The sequence below is a fragment of the Anopheles darlingi genome, chromosome 2, assembly GCF_943734745.1.
Source record: "Anopheles darlingi chromosome 2, idAnoDarlMG_H_01, whole genome shotgun sequence".
NCBI classification, from domain to species: domain Eukaryota; kingdom Metazoa; phylum Arthropoda; class Insecta; order Diptera; family Culicidae; genus Anopheles; species Anopheles darlingi.
Genome location: NC_064874.1, coordinates 32,531,154 through 32,554,956, shown reverse-complemented (window position 1 = coordinate 32,554,956; position 23,803 = coordinate 32,531,154). Strand labels below are relative to the sequence as shown.

General features: G+C 48.9%; 1 protein-coding gene across 1 annotated transcript; it reads left to right on the top strand.

Annotated features, from left to right (window-relative positions):
• The first annotated feature begins 46 nt into the window (after positions 1 to 46).
• LOC125950586 (uncharacterized) lies at positions 47 to 23,220 on the top strand. The gene is made up of 8 exons (XM_049678719.1): positions 47 to 172; positions 3,916 to 4,102; positions 5,060 to 5,484; positions 5,564 to 5,687; positions 18,910 to 19,149; positions 19,268 to 20,295; positions 20,377 to 22,843; positions 22,918 to 23,220. Exons 2-8 carry the CDS (start codon positions 4,035 to 4,037, stop codon positions 23,045 to 23,047), a joined length of 4,482 nt encoding a protein of 1,493 aa, XP_049534676.1. The 5' UTR covers positions 47 to 172; positions 3,916 to 4,034; the 3' UTR covers positions 23,048 to 23,220.
• The last annotated feature ends 583 nt before the right edge of the window (positions 23,221 to 23,803 follow it).

Here is a 23,803-nt window from a genome sequence, read left to right as displayed (position 1 = left end):
GGTAGCCGAGGGATCGGTATTGTGTGTGCGTGTGTGTGTGTGTGTGTTTTTTTTCTCATCTGCTCCACTGTACCGTGAGAAAGCGCCCCAAGAGAGCTTGGTGGGTCAGCAATGAAAGCGGAAAACTCGTACGAATGCGATGCTACCACAGGCCAGATCGTTGCTGCAGCAGGTGAGTGCATAATCTCGTCCAGGGTTTGCTCCAGTCAGTCTTAACTCACTAACACACAGTCGCTGGAACGCAACTGGCCCCTCGGGGTATAGGAATACCAGCGCCCCGGGGTGGGGGGGAGTCTCACCCTCTTCTCATGTGTAGCCCAAAATGTAGGTCATCGAGGAAGTTCTCGTTCACATTCAAATTTAGTGAATGTTCAGTTCGTTTGAGATGTTTCTTATTTGGTGGGGGGGGGGGGGGGAGTAGACTCGAGATTACAGCTTGGAGAATCCATATTTTATTACTGGACTGATAAGATACCAAATGAACCGATGAATAGGAGAAAAAAACATTTGTGAAAATTAATTTAATTTCTTAAAATAATTGCCTTGGAAAGTAAAGGAACAGTAAGAGTGTCGATATATTTTTAAATCATAGATTCTTTTAAATCGATGATTAAACTGAATGGATGCTTAGGACCGCTTTTGGTCTGTGAATGCCTTTTGGTTAACAGTGAATTGTCTTATTAGCCGTGGCCACACGGGGCGAAAACTCTAGCGCAAACGAAAAAATTAATGCCAAAACTTTTGCGCTTCGATATGTTTACATGGCCGGGTTGAGGAAATTAAAATCGTTTTTTTGAAGAAAAGGATTGAATACACTAGCAATGATCACTCACTGTCGATGTAAACCACAAAAAGAACATATTGTGAGCCCTACCGTTTGCAAAAAGCTTTTACGCTAGGTTTTACGCTCCACGGACCAATAATCGTTTGACAGCATGTAAACGGCAAGCGTAAACGTTTTGGCATTAATTTTTTCGTTTGCGCTAGAGTTTTCGCCCCGTGTGGCCACGGCTATTGAATTAGTGATTTAATTATTCTTCGTCAATATGCATTTGATGCATATTATACCACTCGCATCACTAAACACTGATGTCATAACCTAACTAGCCGTATGTTGTATCCCAGCATTCAACACGCGTAATCGTTGTGATTATGGTGTGAAATAATTTGTTACCTTGATAATAACTTTATTTCATTAGGATGGGACATATCGAAACATCTCCTATAGTAGAACATTCACACATCTGAAAGCAAGGCCAATCATCTTTAGTTTTAGGTTTTTTAATGGTTTTGCATAATATTCAAAACATGTAATAACTTATCATACAATCTTATCATACGCAATTGTTGATTTTTCCAGACTAAAATCCAAATCATGTTTGTTAAGTAAAGCTCTCATTTGAACAGTAATTGCGTTTAAAACAATTCGTCTTTCTTCGGTTTTTTACAACTTGCACCAAGTTACCAAGCTTTTGATGCTGGTTTACTAAAATATCCATCACTCGCAAGCTTATGGTTGCACAGTTTTATACGCTGCTCAGTTGAAAGATTAACTAACGATCGTCGAATCGGATTTATAACACTTTTGCGATATTACTACTACTATTTATCCAATCAATTTTATCATGTGTATCCGCTTGACCACAAGTTAACCCACGCCTTTTGAAGGTGTATCGTTACTGAAAGCTAGAGTACATTCTGGAACTATTTTAGCGAATATTGCCGTCACGATACGACGTCACAAAAACCTGCCACAACGTAGTAACGGAATCTCAATGTCAGATATGCTGTGCTGGTTTGTGTGAGAGCGTTTGTGGTTATCAAGATAGAAAGTCGCGGATAGTCCTCAATCCCCGAGGCCCAACGATTGCGTTCATCGCGTTCACCAGAACAATCTTCCTAACGGCAAAACCTCCCCAGGATCTGGCGAAACGGGTTGCGACCGGCACAAAACCGGGTCCCGGTTCGCGGTTGACGAGGTGCCCGAACGGTGCTTCGGTGGCTGCGGTGGAAGAGAAATGGCACAAACCATGGTTGTGCTCCCGGTGACCCGTGACTAGCATCTTATATCACTTTCTTTGACGTATGGTGGCCCATATTCCCCGACGACACTTGGCAGTCTTCACGCGTACACTGGAGTGGGTGCGATTGCGCCTTCATGATTGTGTTTTTTTCTATCCCGCAATGTATAAGATGATGATGATGATGATGATGAGACTTCCCGGTGGTACTTAACGTCAGTGAACAGTGTCAGAACCGATCGGTGCTATTCACTTCACTCCTACCACCACTTCTGCTCCTTCACTGTCGCTCGTCGTCACTGCGGCCCACGTGAAACGGTAAGGGTAATGTGGATCGGGCGTATCCCTTCACACTGGACGCGGTTGTCACCCCTTCCCTTGGCTTGATTGCCGTTGGCGTTGAAGTGAAATCATAATTTCACCTCGTCCGCGCAGCACACACCCAAACAGGATTGTGTTCAATTGGTTTCGCGCAGGGTTCCTGTAAGGTTGGGACCGAGCCCAAGCAGGAAGGTATAAACCATACCTGCTGATGACGATGACGGTGATCATGCTGATGATCGCGATGAGGAGGATGATGATGCCGGTTATTATATGAGGATGGTCGCAAAGGGAAGAGACATCCGTGGAGCAGCTGCTCGAGTTAATGGGTCAGTCATTCCCGACGCTAAGTCAAGTTCAAACGCTACACGCCAGTGCGTGATCCGCGCAGGATGCTATCGGTGGACTGTTGAGGTGCGTTAGGTGGACAAAAGATAGAAAAATAGTAACAAGTACACTTACAATGGGAACTGTGATTTTGGGATATTCATAAGCTTAGTATGAGTAGAATCCGGTGCATTCGGAGCTTCGATTGTTGTGTTGTGCCGATAAAGAAGAAAAAATCAATTGCGTGCAGAAACCGATTCGTTGCGTGAGGAAAGGAACGTGTGAGTCTGGAAAAGGAATCGCTAGCGATCTGTTCCAATCCTTAAGTGTAAACCTCAAATGTGCCCTGGTTATGCAAACTGTACCAGTTCAAGGTCGATTTGATTGTTTGTTTGTTTATGTAGATAAGATATGTTAAAAGAAATATTAAAACATGTTAAATTGCTAAGATCAAGACTTAATACGTGTCAGTCATTGTCTAACAATCTAATCTTCTATGTTAATCACGATTCACATGTTCTAGACAACCCCCTTTTAAAATCTGCTTCCTACGTTGACGGTCTAACTTCTGCAGTAAACATGTTGTAGCTAACAACACCTCGAACGCAAAGCGAGTTGGATTAGCCGGTTTCAGTTTTTTCGTGGAACGATCAGGCCGTGACCTTGGAGTGGCTGGAGCTTTCGGCACAGTGCTAGCGAGGAGTGCGTTTTGATAAGCTTGCACAGGTATATGAGTGTGCTACGTGTGTATGTTCTGGGCCGGGTATTCGATAGAGAAGGGGATAGTGGCTCCATACACATACACAAAATACCACTTGTAGCCTGCCCATAGTGACTGCATTAGGTCTACCGACCAGCAATTCAGCACAACCACAGAGTGCAGAGGAGGGTTTTATAATGTTTCAGGCATGGAATGGGACGATACGTTTTATAGCAATATTGAGCGATTAGTTCATTCCCTCTGCAGGTCTGTCCGCTGATGGTAATAAAATGTTGCAAATTCGTCTGTACAATCCAGTCCAGTGATCGTTAAAATATCTGAAGAACTGATTGCTTACTGTATCTTTGAGCTCAACAGTACAAACATTTAAAGAGCCAATATTGTTGACGAATCCATCTCACTGAACATGTACAATGGGCTTGAACATAGCAACATTATGTCGCTATAAATAAGGACAAACAACACCAGCGCCTTCATGTAAAAAAAAATCTCATCAAACCATAACATCATCTTGTATCATTGCAGCACGACGCCCCAACGTCTACTCGAGCCACCACTACGCAAAGCCCACTGATAAACGTTCAATAAGAAGAAAGACGCGAGATTAAACGGTCCAGCAACTTGACATCAATATATTGCCACAAATGAAGACGATTAAACCGACGACACGACGGCGCAGTACGATTGCGGCCCCATCCCGCTCGAACGGATGGTAAGTGTGAAGTACACGAAGGAGCACTTCGCGGCCCTGGTTGAAGCATTCTTCTGGTTTTATGGCCACACATCCGGCGAGCTAAAACACGAACGGCTGCGAATGGTACTCTCCTTGCTCGCTCTCTCGCTTTATCTCCTGCTCCCTCTCTACATCTCCGTGTTCACGTTCGCCGCAGAGTCGTGGAACACGATCATAAAATGGTGGCAAACTAATATGTTCGCCCTTGTGCTGACCTATAGTTTCAATCACCACCGCAACACATATGTGACCCGGATATGCATTCTTGTTCGCTTGATGCGCAAAACGACGAGCAGAATGGGTTACGATGTATCGTTTTTGTTTGTAGCATTTTGATTTTGAGGTACTCCAACGATTTTAATGTTTTATGCTGCTCTTTACACGATCCTGAATGCTTGATAGGAGGTATACAATCAATTACAGATCATGCGGAACAAACTTAACTCAACACAAGAAATCATTCGCCTCACGTACTTATAGGTTCACCAAATTTCCTCTCACAAGAAACCATATGGTCTTCCCTGGTATACGATTCTTTCACCCTGTTATCCCTCCGTTATGGTTGGCCAGGAAAGCTTTCGAACGGGTGATGTTTGGTGCTTTCGTTTCATAAGTAGCACCTGCCAGGCATGACCAGGTAGCGAGCGAACCTCTAGCAATTAGCCGTTTCATCTACCGAAAGTAAAAGTAAACACCTTCACAAGGGTTGCATCTTCGTGCACGCTGGTTGCCTTTCGTAACAGTTCCGTTGTACATTGTTAATCGATTCTTAGAATATACGATCGCCGTGGGAAACCATATAGTGGAGGAAGCTTTGCTGTTCACTTTCCTCCTTGCTTCAAAGCGAACAAACGATATAAGACTGTTTTCACACATTTTAATTCCTGCCATCCCTCTTCTTTTCTTTTTTACTGCGCCATCAACAAACGTTCATAGCCATTACACGATGTTTGCCGCTGGATTACTGTTGCAGTTATGTTTCATCTACGGTGAATCTAACCATCTGAGCGCGAATGTGACGGAGCAGCACAGTTTAGTTGACATCGCTACCGACCAGCAAGCAACAGAACTACCGCGACCAAACATAGCGAGCCCGCTGGGAGGACTACCTGGTAACGATCAAATGTCCGATGAGCGAGCGCAGGTTATGCCTCGCCGACACAAGACGCGTCGCAAGACGGGAGCAAACAGTAGCACCAGTACCAGCAGCACCGTTAATAGCAACCACACCAATCGCCGCAAAACGAAACCTAAAAAGCGGAAAAACGCGATGCAGACGGCACTACAGAGTGCCGCACGTAAGGGACTGGAGGCGATGATCGAGCTGTACGATCGCCGTGAGCCGGAAATGCTGAAGCGCGGTAAGAACGCACCAACCTCTTCGGTTCGCCATAAGTTGGCCTCACAATTTCACACCTTCCCGCATTGGTTTATTTGTAGGTGCCGTGCTGGATGCCAACGATCCAGGCGCACTGCTGGCCCAGTTCAGTGCGTCCAATCAGACGGAAGCGGATGCCAAGGCAGCCTACGCCTCGTTGGTGGCGGCCAAGATGTTCAAAGCAAGGTAAATTGTAAAGTGTTGCACCGCTGGCACACATCAGTTAACCGAAAATCACGTATGGCCGTCAAGCAGAGGGAGTTGATAGAGAAGGGTTTTTGTTCGCCAAGTTCATCGCAGCGGCACCCATGAGTACCGTATCACTTGTACCTGTAACTAAAAACCCACTAATGGGACAATCTGACCGTTGCACAACCGAACGTGACTATTGCAGGTATTATTGAGTACCCATGGTGACCAGACAGGTCAGCCATGCATAATAGTTTTGTCCGTTTTTCTAACGTTAGCGTTCTATGCCTTTCGCATACGTAAAATTATGAACCTCTACTGAGCTGTTTGATTGTTTCGCTTGAGTGTTTCGAAATACTTTATCGAGCAGATCGACGCGTAGCGCGCGCATTTCGTTCAGCGTGCGTGATCGTGCCCCGTTTGACCCAAAAATGGGTACAGCCCCAAAACAATAAACAAACGCACCATGCGAACACGAGCAGCAAATTGGCAAACATATCGCCCCCCAACAGTAACAATCGCCGCCGTCTGCACCACGAAATGGGGTCCAACGCACGACATCATCGATGGAAGAAGGACCCGGCAGGCCGTTATGTTGCGATGCATTGGCGGGCGATCGCGACTAGTACGCAATGGTAGCCGCTTTGTACTTCGATCCTTCGACGAAGAGGGGTGTCCGTTGTGTGTATGTTAGCATTGGGGGGTGCCGGCGATACCGAATCACCACAACCATCGCCGCATATTGATTAGGCTGCGTTAGTTTAGTGGCTGCCGGCGAGCAAAACACAACACAGATAGCCGACGCGTAATGAGCGATTGTGTGACGAAGAAGTCATACGCAAACATAAGCCTTAGCGGTCAATGGTTGTTGTTTCATAATTAACTGCTGCAGTATGCGGCGTACGAGGTCCCACGCATTGTGTTTGCCACCAGAGCGAGCAATGAAAATGGTGCTAAAATTTAAATATTAATCCCAATCTTATCGTCCAAGCAATGCCAAGAGTAGTTCATTGGCGCCAATCAACCTGCACAACCGGCAATGCGTTGTTTGTCTAATTGCCGATGCCTTTTAGATATGCTCCAGTTGTGACGGGTGCCAACGGACTCCAAGTGGACAGGGTCACTCATGGTCTATCGGCTGAATTGATGATTTTACATTTCCATTCCAATTTACATTTCGAAAGCGTATCCTATCACTGTGAAATGCGAGGTAGCCGACAAACATATCAAACGGAACGAAGAACCGATTTTTGAAGGACTGTTTCGTTTCGTGCAGTGAATTATGCTGCAAACAGAATACATTTGTCTTTCCTCGACTCTTCGGTGTCCCCTTCGGTAGTCTGTATCAAACATGAAATCGGTTTGTCCGTGGCCTTGAAGAGAAAATGGGGAAGCTAATTAACATTCTTCATTGTTAATGTAGGTGGCCCACTTTCGTAGAACACACGCCCACCGTTGAGCTTAACTTAACGACCGTTGTAAAATAGTGACCATTTTCAACAACTGTAACGTTTGCTTCGTTTGCTGCTTGTGATAGATAAGAGATGCCTTTATTGAAATTGGATATACAAAGGAGTAGCCTCTTCCCATTACCCATACTTTCATTTCAATCTTACATTTCTATACTATTTCTTGCCATAATCACATTCAAGGCGTTAAAATCGTAAACACACGATAATGCAACGATAATGAAATTTCATGCAGTGACGACCATATCGCACTATCCACGGCTTATCGAATAGCCAAACTGCCAATTAAACAGTCTGGATTGTGTCTTCAGAAATGAAATTGACTATGGAGGCTTCCTTGAATATGAAAAGGGCTCTAACATCCCCTAACAAATACTTCATGTTATGTTAAACATGATTTTATGCGAACACTACAAGCATGAATTTATATTTATCTAAGCATGCATTAATGGAAAGACAAATTTTGCTAAGTTCTGCATAACGTTTTTAAAAGAACTAACTTTTCTCCAGTAGCTCATCGTTCGTACACTTGAAAACAATGAACTAAAGAGCTTGTTCCAGACAACTTCTGTAGACCACAATGCTAGTTACACACACATCATGCAGCTGGCGTGATTTCTAAGTACTGTTGTCCCCATGGCTACTAGATGTCTTCAGGGAATGCTTTGCTACAATGCCATACTGTACTACAAGGGTTTGCTATACCAAAATCCCCGCCTTGTTGGTTTGCTACATAAATAGATGCTTTTTAAAACTCAATATTCTATTGAAAATGAGCACCGTGCTGTTGCATACATAGCACACATTCTCACAATTCATTCCCCTAATAAATAGGGTTTCTAGTGGTTAACCACACCATCTTCATCACGAATGAAACAATCTGCCCACGACGTTTGATACTCTCGGTGTGCTCATTACGAGCCCCGCACATTACACCAGCTGTCGGTTATTTGCATACTCAACCGACCAACAGACTCAATCATTGACAAACTCGTTCGTGATGAGTGAAATAAGTCGACCGACGCCACCGGCAAACCAGCAGTTAGCCATGCATAGTTCGCACAGTTCATCTCATAACCGCATACCACACTTGTCGTACCAACTGACAAAAAAAAAACGATGCCATGTGCTGTAAATTAAAAACCCCGGAGGACATTCAAGGGATGGGGTGTTCAGGACCGATTGTCTCGGGACACCGTGGCCAGCAGTGTGCAATTACTTTCCCAACCAACACCAGGAACGCACCGAATGATGGGATGATGAGATGCCATCGGTGACCATCTTCCACCGCGAGGTGCCAGATCCCCCGATGCGCCTTCCTCCACCCAGTAACTGGCAATTTCACATTCAACCACAGGTTCGCCACTCGTACAGGGCTGGAGAAAACTAGCATTTTTCCCTTGCATCGGAGCACCGTTTTTCCTGCTCGATCTCCTATTTCATAATCTCGCAGCAGCGGTGGGCGCGAGCCAGAAGAAAGTGAAAATGCTCGAAACACTTCGCTGTCCCTTCCCGACCCACTCTCCCTCCCCACCCTCCTACGCCTCATTTCTCTTCTCTTGTGCAGATTGAGTAATGTGCTTTTTCGTTTCGTTACGCGACGCTCGACCGAGCGGTTTTTCCGATGCACAATGGCCACCACAAGCGCCCCGCTATAGCCAGACGCATTCGAGACGAAAATCCTGCTCAATTCAAACAAACATACCCCGACCTCTGCACAAAAGTGGTGTACGAGGCACGTCTACGTGGGAGCTACACCGAGCACCGGGATCAGGAAGAGGAGCTGGGTGTGAGAGGTCATTGTTATTAAATTATGGTTCGCTTTCCTCACATTGTGGTGCGCGTCTTGGCATGTGCATGTGGCCCGCTAATGGCAGGCTGCATGCTGCTGTGAAGCAGCATGGATGCGCTACTACATTGTGGATCGTCAACTGGGCATTGTACGGCCCAGTACTTCGGGTTTGCCTATTGATATGACAGCGGATGGTGCTGTGAAACCTGGGAAAATAATAATAATAAAATCACTCGCCCACACCTAGTCTCCCCCGATACGCGGCCTTTATCTGGCTGGATGGCACCCAACGGTGTCACGCGGACCATTGTTTGATCTTTCACTTTCTTACGCCAACAATCGCGAGAGCGCGTGATGATGATAGACCCGTGGCTCGTTGCTGGATGCTGTTCAGGCACTGTATGCGCATCTAAAACTAATCATAAACACTAAAAGCATGCGCCACACCGTCGCGCCCCGGCGCTATCTGGAAGGCTTGCAGATGGGATGAAGCAAAACAACAACAAAAATCACACGAGATCACGAGCCAGGCACAACAACCAAACCACACGAACGAATATTATTGTTTCCACAATTCCAGCGAGAGAGTAAGGGAGGGGCTCAGTGCGTGAAGAGGTGTTCGACCGTTGAGTTCAAGACTGGTCTGGTGCGTTGAATGCGATAAGACAAACGCTGGTCGTTCGCGATCACGCGATCAAAAACCGCACAAAAGCCAAAAAAGTGAAAAACAAACTCCAAACAAACGAATGTAACAATACCAGCATAAAATCGTGAGCATCGTTGGTGCGATAAAACCTCCCCCTCAAAGATGTGATGCTTTTGGAGCCGTTTTAGGATGCCTGCTTCTGCTTGGCACCGGCAGGCAAACGCTCCGGTTGGAAGCGTAACGCTGCTTAGGGAAACAAAAACCTCACATCTTTCGGTTGCATAATTCATCGAAATGAAAAAAAAATGGAAACAGCCACATCACAAACCTACCTATCCACTTCACCATGAAGCGAATGTTTCTGAAGCATCACCGCCCCCCAAAAATTTCGTCGATCATAAGCAGCGAGAAGGGCTATATGGGCTGCTCCGAACCGTATAAAGACTGCACAGACAGCAGCAATACCTGTGGGAATGAGTGAAGAAGGGTTTTTCATCAGTTGGCTCCCGTCGGGGTGCGTATTAAACCTCTAGACCAAACCGATGCATCATTAGCACGCAAGCGGCAATGCTTTGTGTCCGGCGATCGCGTGCACCTGCCATTGTAGCACAGCATAAGATGCGACAGAACCACAACGTGAAGCAAGATAAAGGCCCTTAATATATTCGAAAAAAATAATGACGCGCCCCACAGATCCGAATGCGAAACTAGACTAGTTTCGACGGTTTGTTTGAAGAAAAGATAAAAATTCATGCTCACGTAAGGGTACCTGCTGTTGATCGGCAAAAGTGTTGTACAACACATTACAGTGAGGCATGGAACGTAGACCAACTTACGAATCACCACTGCTGCTCTGCGGCAACCCTTTCGGGGCGCCCTGTACCTGCATTCGACCTGCAAACAGTGGAGCGGTGTGTAATTGATTATGTTAAATACAACAAAATGAACCTAGCAATGAAGTTTCACAGCAGCAGCTGCTTGAGCCAAACGTGCTATTGAAACACTAGGCACCACGCAACATAGCACGATTGAACCACCAGTCAACGTGCATACGACTCTGGTTCATTGGGGGCGAGGAGCCTCGCAGCCTCAAATCTGCTAATCAGCAATCAATCACAATCAGAAAGCTAATTGTTCGAACCCAAAGCTAAGAAGCCTGACGCGTCGACGCAACTCTCTCGCTCCCGGTCTACGGGCGATGATACAAGTTATGATTTGCAACTTTCCAACGCAATCCGCCGCGGTTGCACTGTACATTGAGTTGATCCGTGATCCCACGGAAACTACCATATCGGTTCACCACAATCTGGCTAACCCGACCACCCGCTGCCCCTCCACTGACTGCTACCGGTTTTGATCCAATAATTGGATCGATGCTTTGGGGCCATTTATTTATGATTGGTGTCATTTCTACGATTCCACTCTAACCCTTCCTACCCCCACAAACCGGTAGCTGTGGCGAAGACGCAAATTTAGTAGTCAATCCAGTAGCCTCTGTATCCCCCTCCTTCATCCGACTATTTCATGCGGAAACCCTCAGCCCGGGTGGTAAACATCCGGCCTCCCCTGCGGGGACAGTTCTGCACAAGCACGGTGCACCCTGTCGCGATTGAATGGAGAAACCGTATAAGTATGGATACATATTATGTGATTTGTGTTACGAGGAAAATGATTTGTGGTGACGCTTTCGCGAGGTCTCCACGGGAAGAGGTTTATGTTCCGTGCTTTGCATTTCCTCCTGCCACGACCGGAGACCGGTTTCTTACTGTTGCTCTTCCTGCTGCTGCTGCTACTGCTGCTGCCACTGCTTCACGAATCCTCTAAGACATCTCCTGATTTGCATCTGCGGACGGCGGTTGGCGGCAGCAAAAGGCAGTAACAGTGGCACATTATCATTATCAATCGAGCGCTTACATAAACGTGACCCAGTTACCCGGTAATCAGCATCAAAAGAAGGAAATTAATGGAGATCAATCAGAGCCCCGTGCCATCGATACCACCACCTTTTAACAGCTGCTGAAAATTATCAAACATACACGACCGTTTGCATATCAGCACGTCTTTCTCAGAGCTCAGATGGCGACGCTTATGGTTTTTGGGTGTTTCAATTTGCTACCGACGCGAAGCTAGGTGTAACCAACACAGCACCACCCAGTCCCAGGCCTGCTACTTTCGCATGCTGCACTCTCGTGCCACCGACTCGTGCCGTTGGGTGGTGCCGTTTCATCGAGGTTTGCCGAAAAATTTTCCGACAAAAACCATTAATTCAATCGTTTTACAGTGTGGCGTGGTTTGAATCGTTTTAGTGCGGGGAGAGCAGGTTTCGAGATAAAGAAATGCCGGCTGTTCCATCCATTTCCTCATTGTATGTTACTCCTTGGGAAGGATGGAAGGGGTGTGAGTAGAAAGGTAGCTGGAAGTGATTTATGCCAAATGCACAGCATCGCATTCACTGCTCCACGCTCCGTTTGCTACCAGCGGTTGTCACGTAAAGCTCAAGCGACTGGCACCCTCGCTTGGCTATCTCACCAAAAACACACACACACACACACACACCGTGTTGGACGTAACAGCGACAGAGAACCGGGGAGGGTTTTGATTCGAATTTCATCTTCAATGTTGCACAGCCTCCAACCAACCGACTCCCTTCGTGGTGCTTCACTTTGGTTGCAGTTCCAACCGCTTATTCCATAACGCATCGCGATGCCATGGCAATGCTCACCGTAATGGCACTTGATGTTCGGCGTCATTCCGGCACGCACTAGGACACTGGTGCTGCTGCTTCTGCTACGAGGAGCAGATGATACAACGATGCAAATCCCTCCTACTCCGTAACGCTCCCCTACACTCACCCATCCTTATGCGATCGCACGCAACGCACATTGGTGAAGCAGGAAGCGGCAACGGCGATCCAGCGATCTGACCAGCGGCATCTGGGTCTGGGCCCACTCAGTCCAGGTACCGGTTGGTGGAATCAACACACACGCCATAGAAGGTGAAAGAAACCGACACCTCAATGTGTAGCTTTCGTTTGTGCGTACGCAGGGGAAGCCCCATGGGAGCTCCATCTGCCCGCCCCACCAACGCCATCCCGCGGTGGTTTCGGTGGCCAGTTCGACGAGTTTCGGCAAATTGATTCCCTCCTTACGTAAGCCGACGCCCCGGCAAGACACTTTCTCCCACGAGAGGCGAATCCCATCTTCGCTTCAACGGTTTTCGTGTAACTCTTCCTCTCTCTCTCTCTCTCTCTCCCCGTTCTCCGTTCTCCCTCCCTTGATTGCCCTTTAGATGTTATTTCCCAGAGCGAACTTTGCCAAAACCGGCTTTCGCGATGCTGTTGCGATAAGAGACCTCCTAATCACCTTGATTAACCCGCTTCCCTCCTTCCCCCCCCCCCTCCACGCTGCAACACGATTGGATGGGGCCATCTGTTATATTGCAGCCCCCCGGGTGATTACAGGACGCCCATTGCGGAAGTGACATGATCGTAGTACCGGACACTCCACTACACGGTTGGCGATTGCGGTATTGATTGGCAAAGCACTGATTGTTAGTGAGGGCCGCTTCTTCTTCTTCTTCTTCTCAGGCGCTAGGTGTTCCTGTTGTTGTCCAGGCTAGATCGTGTCTGAAAGATATCCCCGATGAACACGGTGAAGTGGTATCGTGTTGTGTCACTTTTGGGAACGAAGAGACGCTTATGTTACCGCACAACATACATGCTTTCACTGTCTCTCTATCTCTCTCTCGATTCAACCTGATCGGGATCGCAGGATACTCCAGCTGAACCGTATACACTATGAATACGTCGACGACGACGACACTAAAGGCCAATATTACGTCCGTTCCGTTTCGTTTCATCTTCTTTTTTTTGGTGAAGAAGGAATACGAAACCATTTGTGTCTTTTGGATGAAAGCTAACACGAAGATCGTTTTAGACCATAAAGACGAGTGTGGCTGAAAAGTAAGTGTGAAAGTGTGGCGGGGAAAAGTGATTTGAGATGGTGTATTAGCAAGCAATATGCCGTTACATTTGACACCCCGAATCGCTCGATCAATGTTTAACATCAAACACATGTGTCGCTGTTTGCGCGAAGCGCTACGTAATCCCAAAAAAAGCAAATACAACGTGAGAAACGTCGCCACTCGATGGCTTAACACTGAACCAACCTCATTAGTTTTCACGAACATATTCACCATTTGCGTTGCCACAATTAGTTTGCTGTTTTCGGACGGACAACGGTCACCCGCTGGTGACGAATGACGCTGTGTGAACGTTACAGTTTGAATTGGAGGGAGCTATTTGCGATTTGCCTTGAAAGAGGCAGAGCATTACCTCTACGATCAATGAATGATCAGCTCGCACCCCAGTAAGCCAATATGGATCTCCCACACACCCTCAGTTCACGGTCAGTTCTCGATGGAAAAGTGTTTTTTTCCTGAAATGCGTTCATCCACAACTTGGTTGTATGAGCATTTCCAACTCGGGGGGGCAGAGTAGCCTCAACCTAATAACCGGCATAATGACCACATTAGATGCACCGCTCCATCACGCTTTCCACCATGGCTGACCATCTTCGTACACCGGTCGTTCCTAACCGATCTGATTGACCCGATTTGGTCATTAAATTACTCTTTCCCGCTCATTTTTTATCTCTCTATGTCCCTCTCTCGCTCTCTCTCTCTCTCTCTCTCTCTCTCTCTCTCTCTCTCTCTCTCTCTCTCTCTCTCTCTCTCTTGCTTGTTGCAATACGCACACATCGAGATGGCGGCTGCCAAGGTTTGCCGACACTTTCTATTTCCGGCCAATAAACCCCCCGCGCACCCCATCTATCATCGACCTCACCGCACGGATATGCCGGTAGCCTACCAGAGTTCGCACCGGTAGAAAGTGGTTTTCCATCTTGATCGGCCGGTCAAGAGGGGTGGCGGGTGGAGGTGCAAGACCCACGGGGACAGATGTGTGTACGTTGCTGCAGTAGGCACTCGTTTCATTTGCCGCTTTTCTTGACACGCCTCGTGGCCCTCGTGGCGATCGACGGACCGGGCTGACCGCGCGAAGGCCTTCTTGGGTCTTGAACTTTCTTGACAGCGTTCACCACCCAACGAACGCCTTAGCTCCGAAAAGGTCCCCCCGTCCGTACGTGTCGTGTGTTTTCACTTTGCACTTTCCGATCTCTTTCGGCTCTTCGGCGCAGCATCGCAAAGCAGAAAGGATGGGACACGGCAATGATCGTGCATCGCAGTGCAAACAGTGAGTAAGAGAATGGGATCGAAAAGACGAGAGCAGAGGAACGAAGGAGGGAAGGGAAAGTGCAGCCGATCTCACATCGATCTCGGCTCTCGAAGAACGCTTTTTCTTCCATCTTGAGCCTCTCGGCGTGGCCTTTCGGTATGGGCGGTATGGAGCGTTCCGCCTAGAGTTCATGATCTCTCCATTACCGGCGCGAACGGACACGCGTGGATAGACGGACTGCAGTGGAGGTACCCCGCACGGGACTTTCTTTTCCATCGCTTGGATCGCAGGGGTAAGCACACCGCCATCAGTAAGGGTAGCATGGCCAGTGACCCAAAAAAAAACCCTCCCTGCAACTTGTTTGTACATCCTTCAGCCACACTGCAGGGTCAGCACGGCCCTTCAATGCAACCTTTTGTTTGCATTCACGATCGGGAGAGAGCGCAGCATTGTCGCTTCGATTTGATTTGTTATCGTTATCGATATGGACATAAATCGATGTTTTGCAATAATGCGAACATATGTACATATATTCGGTGCACTTTGGTGAAATGCTAAACTCAGCATATTGATTATAAAAAATTTTCGTGGTTTTTGAAACAGATTGCTTTTACTTGTTTTTAGGGCTAAACAAGACACTTATTCATGAATTATAATAGCGTAAAATGTGTGTACCAACGAGTGATGTTGTTTTTAAAATTAATGCTTTAGTTTTCGTAAAAAACAAAAGCTGCATTTACAATATGTACACAAACTTGCTGTAAACACCGTATTCGTTTACTAAACACATTTTCCTCCTAAAAATACAATATAACTCTAGAATATGTGAGCTCCATTAGAAACATCTTCACTAGTACGATTATTTAACAACACCTTATTGATTTTAATGTGTTTTTGGGCAAATTTTCGTCAATGAGAGATCGTGTGGCCCCTTACTTTTTTGCCCGGATTTTTTCACAGATATTCAGATATTCAGACCGATAATACTTGGTAGGAATAGTATTGGAAGTACGCAACAGCGTTTGTCCTTAATCCCAATCCTCAGATGCAAAGACTTACTGATCGTAAAGAATACTTATTTTCATGAAATGACTCATTCATTTCCTCATGAAACAAACAACAAATACACTGAACTAACAAAATGCTTCGTTTTTATCAGTTTGTGAAGCAATTCCAACATCGTCATCTCCAAATTTGCCCCATCCAGCACTGAAACAACTCACAATGACGAACATCAAGCGTTAGATTGCTTCAAACATACACCCCAATAAACGCTTTCCACTGGTGTTGCTGCTTGAGGCACTTATCCCGACGCCTTGGGCGGGCACCTCTATGCAAGCATGGTATTTGAAAGAAAACTTTCGCTACGAAAGTTCCAATTAACAGTAAACTGTGACACCCGACGAACTTCTCCCCATCCTTCTCTCCATTTTGTGTGACCGCTAGCATGATGGATCACTGGCTGCCAGCAGTAACACGTAGCCCCGATCCACCAGAGTGTCGCCACGTGTGCCAGTTTTCCTGCGCCGCATAAACAATTCGATTCGTTGATCGATCAAGGGCGCTAATCGGTTGATCGGCGGAAAGCAGAACCCTGATCTCGGCTCGCGTGCACCAGGATGGACCGTGATGGTGAGCCAAACATGCACCCCCGAAATAGCCCCCCTCGGGCCACCCCGAGTGGTGCTCTACTCGATGCGGTGCGGTTCGGGATCAACCGGCGTCAAGTTCAGCCCACCCAAAAACCCCCCAGGGTCGATGGACTGCCGGACGGCCCCGGGTTGGCCCGCTTTGACTTTCGGTGCACGTTTTCTGTGTCACATCAGGTTGCGCGTATTTTTAAACGCTCTATTCGCGCTCTATTCGCGGAATTTAAAACGCATTTAAGGCGTCTTTGACATCTGCGGGTGAGTAGAGACTGCTGTGGATGTGATCGAAACGATCGCGTTCGTTGGCGCGAACGTTTGTGACTCGTTGAGCCACAATGTCGGCCATGATGGGGCCACCATCATCGTCATCAAAACGATACAAATAGTTCATTAAATGAAGAGTTCATTAGATTAAAAATAAAAACATGCAACGAGCTAATCGAATCGACATCTGGCCGCTAACGAGAGGAGCAAAACCGCCATTTATCTAATCCATTTCAAATGATGCTTCCGGATAATGAGCAATTCAGCAAACGAAACTGGTCAGCTAGCGGACAAACAATTATCATTAGGAAAGGCATGCTTTCCCTCCCTCGGGCTCGAACCACCGACTCAATGAGAAAGACTCACTTTCGAACGGGCAAGACAAGCCACCACAAACTCACCATTAGCACTAGGGGCAAGCGAATGACCGATCAGGTTGTGATGATGGGACCGTTCAAGTCGACAATCCCATGCCCAAACAGCCAACAAGAGCGCCTTTCGATCGCGATGTCGCCATAAAATCAATTAGTTCCCGCTTCCGGTCCGGACGACGGAACCCTCCAAAAGAAGCACAAAAACTGGAGTAGAGCGTATCGAACTCGCGGGGAAAAGGTGGCCTTTACAACGCTAACCGAGCCCCCCCCGAGAGCACTGCGGACTGTAGACTGGGAGTGTCCTAAAAACCGGCTTTCGCAAGTCAACCGAGTTCCGTGAAATGCGGGTTGCGATCACCAAAATCGGAGATAAAAAATCGGAGCCATTAAGCAAGGCTGTGGTTGGTGTGGCTAGGCCTGCTAGGGAAGCTATTACTCCGCGCGACGTGTGTCGGTAAAGTATGGTACCATATTTGAAGAGAAAGAAACCGAAACAACCAGTAAATGGCGATCAGGATCGGATAAGACACTCGGAGGCCATCCGGGCCCCGCCTGACGAACGCATCAGAAAAGAGAAACTTTGCCCTGGAAACTCGGAAGGGCCGCGGCCGGGGTCCCGGAATGGAAGGATAGGGGTAGTGCTGTTCATACTGCGGGGTGTACTCGATCGGTGCAGGTTGGCTCGATGTCGTGATCTTTCACTTTCCCTTATCATGTGTCACGGTACGGCCGAAGGGCTCGGCTTTGAATCCGGTTCAGCTTTGGTTGGGTGTCCCCGCGTTTCCGCTGAAGAGGGCTCCTACTTCTCCGTTCCGCCGATTCACCCGAAGCGATCCCACAAAACGATCGAAGGTAGCTTTCCATCAGCACGCACTCTTCAGCCGGCACGTCACCGGTGGCCTTACATTGCGAGTAAAAAAAATCAAATTGTCTCCATGACAACTACGGGGCACTAGCCGTTTAGCCTGAAACAACGCATCGACCGATGTCTTCCGGTCGCCCCGGAACGCCGACCACTGCTGGCGGAAGATCACGATCCTCACTTTTCGCGATAACCAGAGGGAGCCAAGAAAGAAAGCTCAAGGGAAAATGATGGAAAAAAGAGACAGACAAGACAGCAAAAACGCCCGCAGGGGAGCGGGCCGGGGGTTAATGCCAAGGCGGACGATGCCGGGAGCGCGGGTTGGAAAATAAAAACATTACACGATCCCCACCACTGGCGTGGGTCACGTCTGGCCATCACGTCGCCGTTGCGACGATGGTGCGAGTGGCGGTTGGGGCTGTCGGCTGTGGGGAGGGGTGGTTGGCTCGAGACGGAAGCGCCCGATCGTGGCCCCCGATGCACACGGACGACACGGTTTCTCGGGGAGGGAGGAGGGAGAACTTTATAAATACGATCGTCCCCACGGTGCTCCATCGCAGTGTGGCTTTGGCGTTCGGTGCGGCACGGTACGGTAGACGACTCGGACTCGAGCGTGCCATAAGCTAGAGGGGAAAAAACGGTTCAGAAGAAAGTTGGGGATGCGTGAGCGTGAGGGCAAAGAGCTTTGTGGTGTTGCTGCTGCCGTTGTGTGCGAAGTGAAAGTGAGAGCGATCGGGCTAACGATGGGGCCAAACTCTTGAACAAACTCTTTCTCTCTCGAGATGGGATCTAGCTGGTTGCAGTCATAGCAACCCAGCATCCCAACGTGCTTGACAACCGACATGAGATTTTGTGTCCAAGCGATCGCAGTAGTAGTAGCAGGCTGTGAACGGGAGGATTCTAACGGCACGCTTTGCCTACTTGACACAGTACCAATGTGGAGTATGTGGCCATCGGGCGGCAAGCACCGCCAAAGATCTCGCTGAAGAAAACACCGCTGGAGCGGTTGTGCCCATCGCGGGAGCCACCGCGCTGTGTACCAGCAAGTCTACGCTACCGGACACACGATGGCACCTGCAACAATGCCCGGCGCCCTCGCTGGGGCTCAGCCCAGATGCCGTTCCATCGATTCCTGGCGCCCGAGTACAACGATGGTGTCGAGGGAATACGGTAAGTTGACCGTTGACCAAGTAGGCGCACCCTTGGATCCCGTCGTCCTGCCAATCCAGTATTCTCATTCTCTGTGTTTGTGTGTATGTGCGTGTGATTTGTTGTTTCTGGGCCACAGCCGATCGGTAACCGGTGCATCGCTGCCATCGGCACGCTTCGTTAGCCTGGTGGTGCACGGTTCCCGGAACGAGGAAGCACCCGTGACGATGATGCTCGCCCTCTGGGGTCAGCTGATTGATCACGATCTGACGGCAACGGCACAACCGCGCCCGATCAATGGTTCCACTCCGAGGTGCTGCGGTGAGGATAGTACGCACCCATCCTGCCTGCCGATCAAGGTGCCGCACGATGATCCCTGGCTGTCGCAGCTGGGTGTGCGCTGCCTCGAGTTTCTTCGTTCGGCGCCGGCGCAACGACGCGACTGTCTGTTGTCATGGCGCGAGCAGACCAACCAGGCTACTGCCTACCTGGATGCTTCGCCGATCTACTCCAGCAACCCACGGTCGTCGGACAATGCGCGCATCTTCCGCCAGGGTATGCTGCTGTTTGGCCGGGGACCACCGCACGAGGACGTGTGCTTTCGGGCGGCCTTAGCTAACCAATGCATACGGCCGGGGGACAGCAGGAGTGGCGAGCAGCCGGGTCTGCTGATGATGCACATGATCTGGGTGAACGAACACAATCAGATTGCAACACGACTGGCCGCCCTCAACCCGCACTGGAGCGACGAGAAGGTGTACCAGGAGACGCGGCGCATTGTCGGGGCGCTCTTCCAGCACATCACCTTCCGGGAGTTTCTCCCGCTCGTGCTGGGTCGCGACGTGTGCCGGCTGTTCGATCTGGAGCTGGAAACGAGTGGTTACTATCGAGGGTACGACAGTAACGTGAACCCGACGGTGGCGAATGAGTTTTCTGCAGCAGCCTTCCGTTTCGGCCACTCGCTCATCCAGAACACGTACATGCGTGCGGACCGGAACCATCGGTTCATCGCCAACAACGTCAGCCTGCACGAGGATACGGCCGAGGGTGATTTCGGTGGTCCCGGATCGTTGCATCGGTTGCTGCGAGGCATGGTGAACCAGCGGGCCCTCAAGCGGGACGAGTTCATCACGGCCGAGTTGACGAATCATCTGTTTCAGACGAAAAGTGAGTTTCTATTTGGCCATCTTCCGGCGCAACCATCCACCGTCTAGTGATTAATGTACTAATCCGTTTCTTTGTCATCAGGTTTTCCCTTCGGTCTCGATCTGGCGGCAATCAACATACAGCGGGGTCGCGACCACGGTCTACCAGCGTACGTGAACTGGCGCGGCCCGTGTGGCCTGTCAACGATTCGGGACTGGAGCGATCTCGACCGAGTGATGGGACCGGCTTCAACGAATCGGCTCCGCAAAGCGTACCGAACGATTGATGATATTGATCTGTTCGTTGGAGGGCTAGCGGAGCGGCCAGTCGTTGGTGGTATCGTCGGACCTACATTTGCCTGTATCATCGCCCAGCAGTTCAGCAATCTCCGCAAAGGCGATCGGTTCTGGTACGAGAATGCGGGCTTCGAGTCATCGTTCACGCCGGCCCAGCTCGAATCGATCCGTCAAGTGGCTTTGTCGCAGGTCCTGTGCCGAGCCCTTGGTGGCGGTGGTACACTGCAACCATTTGCCTTCCTTCCACCAGACTTTGGACAGAACGAGCGACTACCGTGCGAGACACGACTTATGGCCCCCATCGACCTAGACCCCTGGGCCGAACGAGACCCTTTCACGAACGACGCCGCCAACGCTAACGGGACGAACGAGGAAGACGATGACGAGGAGGACGATTCGGAAGAGGAGCAGCAGGAGGAGGAAGATAACACCGACAAGAACGAGACAGAACCATCCATGGACACTACCGCCGCTACCGCACACTTGACAACATTTTCCTCGACTACTACGACCACACGCGGACCTCCGACGATCTTGTTGAGCCCGTTACAAGGAAGCTTCATCAACAAGGTAGACCTGATAACGAACGGAAACACGGGACTACAGCAACGACCAACTGTGATCAAGGGACAGAAAGCAACGGCGACTACCTTGACTGCGCCGACACCGACCATACTCGTGAGCAACAAACTTGACCTTAACCCACCGACAGCAACAAACCGACCCTCGCAGCCGCAGATCCTAGTTGCCGGCGCTACCGTCGTAGACCATAAGCTGGACCTTAAAACAACTACGACGACCAAACGACCATCGACGACCAAACGCAAACAGACGCGCAAACCTACAACCAAGAAACGGCCCCAAACGGCAGCCTCCATATCGAACCGGCCGGTCGGCGGTATTAGTAACAACCTTGACTTTTCTGCCTCGAGACGCACCGTCAACGGATCGACGACTACTAGACGACGGCGTACTAGACGAACCGCTACCCAACGGGACGCACGTCACGGAACGGCCTACTACTATCAGACTCCTGCACCGACCGATTACACCGACGACTATGATGACGAACACTACAACTCAGACTATGACCCTCCGCCGTACTTAGCCTACGGTTACCATAGACCATCGACCACGACGACGACGACGACGACGACCAGTGAACCACCGTACGCGTACTACCCATTCGGGGGATACTACACGGTACCTTCGACGACCCCTCCACAACCACCGTACCCTTACTTTGACACACGACGACCAACACTCCGCACCAGGACGACGACCGTACGACGTAGACTTTCCGACAAACTGACCCTATCTGACGCGACTAGTAGACCCCGACCGAATGAGAACAGCGACCTGACGCGACCGAATAAACCTTTCCTGAAACCGGCGTCCGGTTCTTCGTCTCACTCGTCTGTCTTCTCTGTCGACTTCCGGCGGAGCCTCGTGGTACACGGTAGTGGTAGCCCTGTGGCTACTGCACCAACTAGTACCATGGTGGTCAGTTCTGTTGCTTCCCCATCTACTACTAATGGCCGAAATAAGCTTTCTGCTAACCAGCTACTATCAGAATTGCCTCAACGACGCACTTTCTTCGCCTCCAATGGCACCAGACTCGCTTCTCTTTCATCTTCTTCTCTTCCTTCCGATCTTCCGATGAAACTATCCGAATCTTTCTCTACTAACGACTATGACGACTATCAAGACTATCAGACCACCCTTCAGACGAAACGAGATGAGGCCATCGGCCGACCGACAATAGAACGACTACAGGAAGAACACGACGGTTATCTACGACCCGAGCAGACACACTTTGTACCGCTTGTACGTCCTGATAGCAACCGACTACTAGGATATCGAGACTACTACGGTGACGGAGTCACAAGAACACTACCATATCGACAGGACTCTACGGCCACAGCAGACAGAACGCGAAACGACATCGACTCGCCACTGTTTCGACCGGACGCACCACAGACAGTACGTTACGCATCGACTTACAACGATCCGCTACTACTGGATGATTATTCGGACAAATTCGTTGGACTGTTACTGCTGGATGACAGTGACCGCCATGACCGCCGCCAGGGCCATAGGACGATACGACTGAAAGAACGTTCTATACGGGACGATGTGACTCAAATGGACCGCAAGCAGATCACCAGACTCAAACACGACAAACGACCTAGCGGGAACAAACATAGCGGAATGCCGGCAGCAAGCTCCACCATTTCCATGGTACCATTCGTGCTGCTAACCAATATCGACAGGTAAGTTACATATCTATCGCGCCCACCCTGCTCCCTGTAATGTGCCCGGAAACTAATCCACATCCCGTTTGCAGACCGGACAACTGGATAATGTACCATTCGAAGCCATCGAAACGACGAACACCACCACCAGCGGTACCGCTGCTGAAGAGCGATACGTTCTCCCTGAGCGAGCTCCCGAAGCCCATCATTGGTCCGGACTAATGGCGGACCCTCACCAGCGCATAACCGGATTCGCCGGTTTGCCCACTTTTTCACCCAGCATTTTCCATGACATTTAAGCTACGCTGTATTGTAACTTGTACTCAATCATTTATTATTTATTTATTGCATTGCATTAAACACATTATGGTTATTCAGTAAAGAGCGCAAATATAGTGCCGGTTGTTTTATGCTGAAAATCTTCGTCCTGGTTCTGGTTCTTGGATCTTAATTTCCTATTGGCGCTCACGAGCCTCGAAATAACTGCGATGATGACAAAGTGAAGAACCGGTTAACCAGAATACGGATCTCTACAATAAGCTTAGCTATCTAGCTTCCTTTGCGCATCTAGGTGATGTACCAAACTTCAGATCTTTCGTGAAGAAAAAATAACGACGCAATGCACCATCTCTTGTCATCATTAAGAAGCAAACAACGCTGAGCCATTTATGATTCAACACTTTATATTGTAATGTATACATATTTATATGCTTTATGCCCGATAGAGTGGTGTATACGAGAACGAGTTATTAAGAAGGGAATTCATGGTTGTCTTATTAGCGCATTCAATCACATGCGCTACATCAGGGAGTGTACGGGATGTTTCTGTTAAACTGAAAATGAGCTTTCATCGTGAATGCTGTTATGCAGCGTAAACCTCGTACTGTTATTGTAATTTAAACTTACTGGAACGCAACCCCGCTAAACGCTGGGTTGTCACGCTCAAGCACTATATCGCGACACGAGCGCTGGAGGTCA

What these genes read in the sequence shown, in the direction of transcription:
- LOC125950586 (XM_049678719.1), top strand. Translation starts at nt 4,035, where the DNA reads ATGAAGACGATTAAACCGACGACACGACGGCGCAGTACGATTGCGGCC. An exon ending in GCCGGAAATGCTGAAGCGCG is followed by an intron (nt 5,485 to 5,563) that starts GTAAGAACGCAC and finishes GTTTATTTGTAG; the next exon opens with GTGCCGTGCTGGATGCCAAC. An exon ending in CTGCTAACCAATATCGACAG is followed by an intron (nt 22,844 to 22,917) that starts GTAAGTTACATA and finishes TCCCGTTTGCAG; the next exon opens with ACCGGACAACTGGATAATGT.